Consider the following 10974-nt stretch of genomic DNA (forward strand, 5'->3'; position numbering starts at 1 on the left):
TCACAATTATATCAATTCCTAACAACCTAGTCTCTTGAAATCCAATCAAATTCAGAATCAAAACTCCAAGTCCCACCGGAATAAACAAAAAGGGAATAGCTCAATAATTAAGGGATAGGTAAAGAACGTGGCGACTTAAGAAATAAAAATGGAAATCATGCAAGTATACCCATTACCTACCCAATTAATTGCAAGAATAACTAATGCTTACAGCAAGGTCCTTTTTTAAAGGGTGAGGAATCAGCATCGTGGGATTCTCCCCTGTGCCAATCTTAGTCTATGTAAACTAATAATAATTAAAAATTTATTGATTAAAAATTATTCTTAATTGTGGGAGACGCTCCCATTCTCTAGACATGTTTGCATGCAAGGAGGCAAAATTTTTACGGGAATTCCTAAAGATTCTTGATAAAAGAAAGAACACACGCTAAGATAAGGTTCTTGAATAATTAATATTGACATCTGAGCATATACATAAGCTTCTCTTTTTAATTTGACGGCATAATTTTGGCTTATTGTATATTGTGTTTTTTACCAATCATGTTCGTTGAGCTGATGATTCAACCAATGCGCGCGCAGCGACACTCTTTTCAAAAGCTTGTGAACATGCTTCTCTCTGCAGAACTCAGAGAAAAGCTCCGTGGGGTGGCTCGCGTCTGTGGATCAAATTTTACGTGGAGATGGTGACCCATGTGATCATGGCCGGGGGTGATTAGTTTAATCATTAGTGGTGAGTTTGTGAGCCTTAAAATGGCCAACAAAGCCAGCCTAGCCGGGGTGTCCTGCTTCTACCTTGCTCAAAATTTATTGGCATAGAATTATGGAGTTTTTTTTAGGACTCTAACATAGTTAAAAAATTAATAAAATAATACAATGTAAAAAATAATTAGAAAAATAATAAAGCTTAGAAAATCACAAATGACATTTATGATTCGCGAGTCGTAAGTGTCATGTACAACTCTGTTAAATTATAAAATTACTAGACATAATTTAATTATTTTTAAAATTAAATATAGAAAATTTGAAGAGTTCTGACCATATGTTTTAATAGTATATTTATCTCAATTTTCAGGCTCAGTTTTTTTTTGAAATATCTTCCATTTGTTTATGACACTACATGTTGATTGCCCAAATGATGAAAATCTTCTAATAATTCTATTACAATAACGTTCTACCATTGGTGGGAACCTTTGTGAAAAAACAAAAGAAAAAAGAATGGTACAATGGCAGTACAGTTGAAATTAATTAGCATAACTGCTTGGTTCGAAGAATCAAGTGTCTGAAAATATCTCGTAAGGACAGAATAAAAACGTGGTTAAATTAAAAATACATATTGTGGGCATTCCGATATTTAATATCAAATTGCATATAATTAATGCATGCATCTAACGGCCAAACAACCTGTCTCCCCCTAATTGATTTTGGCTGTGTGTGGCTGAAGAGAATTAAACCACAAATAAATTGTTTTTGAAAATGGTTTTTTTAAATGATTAAAATGATTTTTATTTTATTTTTTTAAATTTATTTTTAATATCATTGTATTTAAAATACTTAAAAAAAATAATTTAAAACAATAAATAAATAAATTACAAACCCCTCGTTGCGAAATTAGGACAACGCAATTAGACAACAGAAACTCTGGGCGGCGATTTGTACGTTTGACAAAAAACAGCATTCAGAACCCTTGAAAAGCAAATACGGCTAATCATATTGTATCGTGGGAGAATATATCCGCGTACTTAATTATGTCCATGTTAAATTATATTATAAGTTATAAGAAATAACAAAATAAATTAAGGTTTTTGCATATCACATCTGCCTGTGCGCTATGCCACCTGTCATTATAGATTTAAGCAATGATTTATTTTTTTATCAAACTTTTTTCCTCCTCGATTGCATCATTTTGTTTGATATTTTATGTGTTTTGTATCTGGCTGTTTTTTCCAGATTTTAACATTGATTGGAGGCAAATTTAAGGAGATAGATTTTAAATTTTCTAGCTGTGAGATGCAATTAAATAAAAAAGGACAACCATGTGGCTAATTACAACGTGGCAGAAAAAAATACATTTTGGTCCACCTACTTTCTTTTGATTCTCTTCTCAGTTTACATCCAAATTTCATTCTTTTTTAAATTTTTTATTACATGGTTTGAGAGAGAAGGTCTTCGGAAAACTAGAGAAGAGAGAGAAAATTTATTTGTTTTTCATATTCCAACAATAAAAAAAACAATTTTGGTATCGACATGTTTCATTTGATGAAAAAAATTTCACTGAGGTTTTTTTCGCTGTTTTATTGTTAGAAAACATAGGTCGAGTCTCAATAAATTTTTTTGTACATGTTGATTTTTTAGTTTTTAGTTGATTAAATGATGATTTGGGATTGAAAATGGATTTATTGAGGTATTTAAAATGTTTTTCAGGAGTTTTCAAATAAAAAAAAATTAAAATGAGTTTTTTAATCGGTGACAAATGAAAACCTGACTTTTAAGCCATAACCGGTGGTAAAATTTAAACCAGCAAACAATATATCGCTTGATATCTTTTAACATAAAAAAAAGGAGCTAAGCACACAAGACTATTCTTGCAAACCCCCACACACTTTCCCTTTTTTTTTGGGCAAAAAGTGGATAAGTTAAAAATACAAAAATATTGACTCATTCAGATTGATATCTATCAAGTTCAGATTAAGTTATTATTCTTAACATCGAAGGATGAAATTATTTTAAAATCCTTAACTTCATGAGATAGCTCGACTTTTTATTTTCTATACAACTAGGTTTCAGACAATAAAATATAAAATTATTTTAAAATTTAATTAATATTAAGGACATGAACCACGACATCAATTAAAATATTATATTATGTTTCACAATCACAACATTTAAATAAATATCTTGTTACAAAATCATAACATCAATTAAAATTATCTTCATATCGTGTTTTTAAAGTATAACAAGGTTAAATTATACCATTTTATCAATTCCTTTTCAAAAAAAATTCATTCCCTAATTTGATAAAAAAACCGATCAAATGATCTCCTAGATGAGTTGAAAACTTTAACGAAGTTGCAGAACATTCACCAGCCTCCTCGCTACGCTCAAGGTCAAGGCTCCTTAGTTTGTCCGTAGCCAACTCTGACTCTTGAGCCATTGACAAAACTTTTGTACCGCGGCGGCATGCGCATGCAATAGCAACACTATTCAACATCTTTGATCAATATTGCATTCAAAATCTCGAAGTGTCAACTTTAATTTTTCATTAATTTGGCTTGCCAACTTATATTTTTTCTCGAGCAAGAAATTTTTTACAATGGCTTAGAGTTGACCGTTTCTGGACAAAAAAAAAAAAACACATAATAGTACCATTTCATAAATGCACTCAATATTAGGCCTTGACCGATAAAGTGAAAACAAATCTAAAGGTAAAAGTACAGACTTTTGCAATTATGGAGACCTGGAAGAATGTGAAAAGGTGTTCATGGAGCTTTGAGAAGCCATGGGCTCCTTGGGTACTCTCCGAGTCTTGAGAATCTTTTCGAGCCATCCCCACTGAAGTCAGCCTTTGTTAAGGCTTTATCCATATATGATATCAATCAGATTAAAGTGAAAAAAAGGAACAGAAAATTCTTTCCAGGTATAGTCATTTTTTAATTTAATTTAACATATTGAGAGTTGCAAGGAGCGTCCTTCTTGCACTGTTGCTTTTCTAGTTTTCATCCAGCCAATCTGTCGATGTTTTGTTTTAGTCCCTGAAATGCAATCTTGATCTGCTAATCTTTTGAGGTGAAAAACAAAGTGATGATTGATTTCCACAGGGCTTGTTCGAGAGACAGTTTACCTCGTTCATTTCCTTGGCTATCCAAGAGATCTTTAGCTACTTGGCCTCTTTAGGGTGCAACTCAACTAGTCGGATCTTGAATTTATTTTTGAAAATCACTAATTTGATTGTTATAAATTTTAAAATTATTAGAGATTTATCTAGTCGTTAATTTAATGATATTAAGAGTTTAGTTAAGATACGTGTAAACTGGTCCGAATAAATATAATTAAAAATAAAAATAAAATTGAGACTTAAAATTGAGAAATTTAAAGCAAACTTCCATCAAAGCAAAATATTATAGCTATATTCTATGCCACACGGTTCTGTAGTGTTTTCAGGTAATGCAGGTCATCTTCTTTCTATGCATGGAATACGGAAGCTAGACTTTTTTTTTAATGGAATTGCATGAGATGATACCATGATAGGCCTGAAAGCTTCGTGTCAGATGTAGAAAGAAGATGAGTCAACCTGACACGTGGATGTATGTTCTAGCAAGTGGTACTTTGGGCATGGTCACTAAAGATGAGAGGCTTTAGAAACTGGATCCTGATATCTGGCAGAGTTCTTGGAAGGAAGCCAGCAACCATCACATTGCGTCACATATTTACATGTCAAAACCAGCGCCATACTGCTTCTGGAATGTCCTTTTCTTTTTCCTTCCTGTCCCTTGCACATGCCAGGCTCGGTTATTAGATTGTGGTCGTTGTGTGGACAAGGCAGAGAGGCACATGGAACATGAATGTAAATCCCACAGGAAGAGCCCAGCCAGGATGTATACAATTGACTCCTTCCTCTCTTGTCACTGCTACCCATTTAGAAAATGTTGATTAATAATTTGCGAATGCTGGGATTTTCCCGCGTGCACGAAAAATCGAAGCTTTTGTTTAATGGCTGATGCACAACTCGTATAGAATGACACCTGTGTTTAATAAATGCACAGCCCATGTTCTTCGTCATGTATGATATTGCCCTGTAAACAGGGTTTGGTGAATTTAGAAAACAAATTTAAAATTATTTTTTTTTATATTTTAAAATTATTTTAATGTATTTTCAAATAAAAAATACTTTAAAAAATAATTATTTTTATATTCTAACAAGCCAAAAAAAAAAATGACATCATAGATTGCCTTCGGTATAGTTTTCCACGCATGATTTATTTGTTTTTGTACATGTCATCCTAGCTAGAAAAACAACATGGGACGCTAGTCAGTAATAGTTTTAAATTATATTTAATTGTAAATTTATTAAAATAATATTGTTTGTATATTTTAAAATTTATTTTTAATACACCTCTCAAAACAATATAAAATTATAAAATAATTGAATTTAAAACAAAAGAGAAAATTAAAAATATTCTCATAAACTCTTTTTGAATGCAAAAACAAACTCCAACTTATACCTGATCTAACCATACCGCTGCATGGTCAAATAAGAAAGGCCAGTCCCCTGGTCTGGAAGTTTTCTAGGTCCTCGTTGTGGATTAGTTCTTGCTGGATCTGATAGAAATGACTCATTCTGATTATTTTTTTTAGCAGTACACCAGGGAAAAAGGAAGTCCTGGACGTTGTGTCGGGTCAAAAGTAGCTCGCCTTTGAAAAAAAAATAAAAATACTAGGGGCTTGCATGGGCGGGTCGGGTCGATAAAAAAACCGAAGAAGTTTCTCCAGACTACAATTTATCACCAAGGAAGAAAAAAAATGTCGCTAGCTACATCGAAGAAAAGTCCATGAGGCCCAAGGAGCCACCTGATTCATAAATAGAAAAGTCCAGTAAACCCATAAATGGTGTTTTTCTAAGTTCTGATTTTTTTTAAATATTTTTAAATTATTTGATACGTTGATATTAAAAATTATTTTAATAAATAAATAAATATTATTTTAATACATTTTCAAACAAAAAACTTTTTAAAAAGTACGCTTCCATAATTTCAAATATTTTTAAACATATTAAATTAACAGTAATAAAAAAATAAAAAAAATGTGAGGGTACATTGGTGTATACTCTTTTCTTTACGACTCCCAACCATGAAAAGACATATATTATCTTCGTCATTCATCGAAATAAAAGAAAAGAAAGGCATGTTCTGTTTCCACACCTTCATTTCTTTCAGAAAAATCCCACTACAGATGTCCCTTAATGTGGACCGTCATCAACGGATAACAATAATGTATAAAATATTGCCATAAGCCTGCGATTTTCATGCAGAAGAATATGCCACGTACAACTGATAATTACCAGAAACAAGACATTTTAAGACTCGACCACCCCCAGAATAGAGGCTTGAAGTGACACCGAGTGCTTAACATCACCAATATGAAGACTATGTTCTCCCATTGGAATTCTTCGAATTCCAGATCCGTCGACAACACTCAGGGATTTGCAAACATGAATGTTAATTCCCACTCTTTGCTGTGTCCCTGCTGCAACATGCACTTTTTCGAAGGCCACTAACTGTTTGTGAGGAGCCCAATGTCTTGCTGGTGGTCTAGAGTAGACTAGCAATGTGTGAGTCCCATCCATGGAGCCAATGTTTTTCACATCTACTTGCATTCCTAAAGAGAGCCTATTACATCTAGCACGTGTAACTCTGATTGCCTTCCCTGAAATGGTTGCGTTTCCGGAGCCATGGCGGTGGCCATCCAGGGGTACCGAAACCATCGTCGGTGCACTTGCTATGGTATGAACAAAATTTGTGTAGCTTATTCCATGACCAAATGGGTACACCACTTTACCTTTGTAGAATCTATAGGTTCTTCCAGGATAGCCCTTTGATTTGCTTGATCGCATGGCCATGTTTGTCATTGGCAGATTTGTGATATAATCTTGTGGGTACCATGTCATAGGAAGCTTGCCTCCTGAAAAAAAAAAAAAAAAAATTCTCTGTTACGTTCCCGATGAAATGAACCCCATATGAAATCCGCAGAAGCTGTACTAAAAGCAAACCTGGGTTTGTAATTCCAAACAAGACATCAGAAATGGCTGCTCCTCCAGCTTGGCCTGGATAGCCAGCCCATACGATGCTCCCAATTTTTGGATCATTCTCAGCGAAAGACACATCAATAGGCCCACCAGACATTAAGACCAATATAGTCGGGCCCTTCGAGGCTGCGGCGACCTTGGATACGAGCTCTTGCTGGCGTCCAGGTAGAAGAAGCCCAGTCCTATCTCTGAATTCTGCCTCAATAGATTGGTCAACCCCCATTACTAGAACCGTTGCATCCGCTTGCCGGGCTGCGTCAATTGCAGCGCTGAATTGCTGGTCACCAACACAGGCAACATCTGCACAACCTTGCCGGTGAATTGTCTGGGCATATCTCTGTATCCCTTGTAGGGGTGTTGTGTATCCACACGCCAAACCTAGTGTATACACCAGGAGTAAAAGTGTTAATTATCAATGCATGTAGATGGTCTAAATAATTCTCTCAACCAGGCTCAATAACGCTTACCAGCATAATTGCCAATCATAGTAGTAGTGACATTCGAATTAGGGCCAACGATGGCAACGGAGAGATGCCGGCGAGTAGATAAAGGCAATGAAGGACCATGATTCTTGAGAAGAACAATGCCTTGTCTAGCCGCTTCAAGGGCAAGCTCTTGGTGAGCTGGGGTGCACACATCGTTCGGACCTAGGTTCCCATATAGCTGTGATGATGCCTCACCATCGAACATCCCCAGCCTCATCTGGACAGTTAGTGTATTAAGCAATGCGTTATTTATTTCAGCCTCATTCAGCAAGCCCTTTTTTACAGCATCCTCCGTGTGTTGACCCAGGAATGGTCCACAGTCCAAATCTAAACCTGCAAGATATATATTAACATTGACTTGTAACTATAGTTTTTTTCACCAGAACACTAATGTTTACACATTACTACTAATTAATCTAAGCCCGAGCTTAATCACTAAGTCCAACATATTTTCTTTGACAAAGGGTTTTTTTTTTTTTTTGGTATTTCCATGTTCATATTGGACTCGAGTAACGAAACAAAGGCTACTTGCCTGCTTTAATAGCATCCGAGGCTGCTTCTTCCGGGGTTGAAGTATAGTGTTGCTGCCCATAATAAACTCCAACAGAGTCACAGTCTGAAACAATGTACCTGTGGATGGTAATTGCAGGTAGATTGCAAGAGTTAATTGTATATTACATGATCATGTGATTAAAGTCATCAATATATATATATATATAAACAGCATGGCATTTTGAATTTGATCATACCCATCAAGTCTCCACTGACCACGTACAGTTTTCTTTAGCAGATTTGGGTCAGCACACGTGGGGATCCCATTCACCTGATTGTAAGAGCACATAACACTTGCCACTTTGCCTTCCTTCACACACATCCTGAATGGCACATCAAATGTATCCTCCATGTCTTGCTTGCTTACCTGATAATTAACCCCTCCCCCACGTGAGATGAAGAAAGGTAGCATATAGCACGTGATCAGCAGCGAGAATTACCGGTGGTATTTTTTCCGCTCCGTGTATGATTAATGATCTATTAAGTAGTGTGATAAAATATGGACGACGAAACTATATTTAATTTAGCCAATTAATACACGTTATAGTTTTGCATATGTTACACTATTTTTTTTCTTAAAACTTTAGTTATAAAAAACTACATTTATTTATTTATTTATTTATTAAAATCATAATCTCAAAAACTTATACAATATCAAACATGTTGGAGACCAAAGCAATGATCAGGATGACAAATGAACAAAGACAAACTGAAAAGTTGGAATAACTTCTCTCCACTGCCTTTGCTCGACTTCTTCAATGTTGTCTTAAGCAAAGAGAATAACTTGAGGAAAAAGTACAGAATACGTAACATTGGGACGAGCAATTACCATAGGGTCTGGATTTGCAGCCTTGCAGCTCGTGCTGGCCAATTTGGTTCAGATATATTCTAATTCAATTTATTTAATATATATACGAAACTATTTATTTATTCAAGTGTGTAAAAAAAAAAAAAAAAAAAAAAACTTCACCTTCCGCTTTCCAAGCGATGATCAACATTGTAAATTATACAATCTCAAGATTATATATATATTATCTCAACATTGTAGAAACCTTAAGCTAAAACTATTTATTCTTCAATAAATTAGCAAAATCAACAAGTTGATGATCCCCCGGTGATGATACCACGGCACCACCCTCCTATCCCAAATTATGCAGAAGTAGACAGCCAAACCAGGCTGATCCTCACCTCTCCATTATTGCTACCGACTGTTACAGTAAATCAATGTCTTACCCAATACTTCGGTGGTATTTCCTACTTCTTCTTTTAATAATGAATAATAAATTAAAAAAAAACATTGTTTTTTAAAACACGGTACAACCGTGAAAACAATCACTGCCATTAAAGTCAAGAAAATGGATGAACAATCATATCGCGTGTAAGGACTCATGATGGATAGCAGCAGCAAATACACGTAGAGATCAAACATTAATTTACTGTACCTCAGCGTTAAAGTGGAACCGATCAACCCCGTTCCAGTTATCGAGGTCGTAAGCCGTGAAGTGCTTACAACAAGCAGCGACCTTTAGCCGGTTACCGTCACTTCCCTGTAAACCTCTAACGTAGCTTGCAGCATATTTACCAACTACAACCGGATCTTCACCGGGAGTCTCCTGTCCACGACCCCACCTCGGGTCTCTGAATATGTTCACGTTTGGACTCCAATAGGTGAGCCCAGCTACCCCTCCATTGAACATTGCTCTTGCTTCATCAGACACAACCTGCACGGTAAACGGGTTTGTTTTTATATTTATAAAATTTATACAGTACTATATTGGCTGTGGTTTTTTCTTCAAAAAAAAAAGGGGGGGGGGGGGCAACTTGCCTGGCATTATACGCATTTGGTAAAGAATGAATCCACAAATTAAGATAATTAAAATTAATAATTTTTTGCTACTACTTTTTTAAAAGACAGTAATATTATATATCTTTGTTTTTGTTCGATAAAAAAAAGAAAGAGAAAAGGAAAAAAAGTATCTTTGCTTTTGTTAATCTTTAATGCGGCACAGTAGCTATTGACGAGATGCAATAAAGAGAGGTGGCTACATCATTGAATTTTGTGGAGAGTTTTTATTTTTTTCAACTAACACACGCTCAGAGAGAGACACATATAAAAGCAGTTTGTGTACATTGGTTCATGTAAGACGCGTCCCTGCATTATTTGTATGGGCTCCCGAGCAAATTGTATAGCAGAGCTGACACATGATGTGCATGGTTGCAAATCTTGGTGAGGTTTGCATGCTATATGGGCTGCCTTTCCATAGGACTGTTCTATTCAGCTCATATGTGCAAGGTAAACAAAAAGAAACAGAAGGTTCTCTCTATGGATAGAATCCCTGTTATGGCTTTAAGTATCCGTCTTACTTTGATATATATATAGTCTAATTAATGATTTAATAAAATCTAATCAAGATTAAAAAATCTCACCTGTCCAATAGCCTCCCACAAAGTTGCATTGAAAGAAGCAGCGGTAGTGATGACTTGAGGGAAGCTAGTGGCCACAGGGAAGGCTCCACCAAACTTGGTCCCTGGACCCACATTGGAAACTCCATGAAGAGCCTCAGACCACCACTCATACCCTTTAATCCCCAGCCGTGGAACTGCCGCAGCATTGTTCACTAGCAACCCAACCTTCTCCTGCAATGTCATTCTTCCAATAAGGTCATTAACTCTCGTTTGTATTGGCAACTTCACTTGGCAAAACGGCAAATCTCTCTTGGTTCCATCTTTTGGGTCGCAAGCAAAAGGGTCCAGGGCTTTGCTGGTTTGCAAAGAAACACCCAAGAAAAGAACCGAGAGAGTAATTATGAAGGATGTGGGCATGGCGGTGTAATCCACTTTGGAGAGATATGGAAACGTTTTTCAATGGGGATGGAGAGCAAGGGAAGTGAATGTGTAGAGTATATATATAGCTGAGGTGAATTACAAGTTCGTGATAGGAAGGGGAGTGATGACGTAGGAGAACTACTTCGACGATAAGAGTACTTTTAACTGTTTTAAAGACTAAGTGAGGCTTTTAATTTATTTCTTTTTTTGTGGTGCGCCGGACAGTACAAGGTGGTTGCAAACACAAATCATAAGTGAATTTACCTGCCATTTTGAAGCTTGGAGTGGGGTATTTTGTGTAAGATTACACGT

The 10974-nt window shown here is 35.7% G+C and overlaps 1 protein-coding gene across 1 annotated transcript; it reads right to left on the reverse strand.

The window, feature by feature from the left end:
- Positions 1-5845: 5845 nt before the first annotated feature.
- LOC133681651 (probable beta-D-xylosidase 2) lies at positions 5846-10724 on the reverse strand. Its single transcript, XM_062104742.1, has 7 exons — positions 10264-10724; positions 9279-9557; positions 8034-8203; positions 7817-7914; positions 7267-7617; positions 6764-7177; positions 5846-6675 (listed from the first exon to the last, which is right to left on the reverse strand). Exons 1-7 carry the CDS (start codon positions 10657-10659, stop codon positions 6071-6073), a joined length of 2313 nt encoding a protein of 770 aa, XP_061960726.1. The 5' UTR covers positions 10660-10724; the 3' UTR covers positions 5846-6070.
- Between the last annotated feature and the right edge of the window lie 250 nt (positions 10725-10974).

The sequence above is a fragment of the Populus nigra genome, chromosome 2 (assembly GCF_951802175.1).
Source record: "Populus nigra chromosome 2, ddPopNigr1.1, whole genome shotgun sequence".
Classification (NCBI taxonomy): Eukaryota; Viridiplantae; Streptophyta; class Magnoliopsida; order Malpighiales; family Salicaceae; genus Populus; species Populus nigra.

Coding starts and splice junctions, on each gene's coding strand:
- LOC133681651 (XM_062104742.1), bottom strand. CDS start 10,659: ATGCCCACATCCTTCATAATTACTCTCTCGGTTCTTTTCTTGGGTGTT. Junction 8,204..9,278: donor GGTTCCACTTTAACGCTGAG/GTACAGTAAATT, acceptor GTTAATTATCAG/GTAAGCAAGCAAGACATGGA. Junction 6,676..6,763: donor GTTTGGAATTACAAACCCAG/GTTTGCTTTTAG, acceptor TTTTTTTTTCAG/GAGGCAAGCTTCCTATGACA.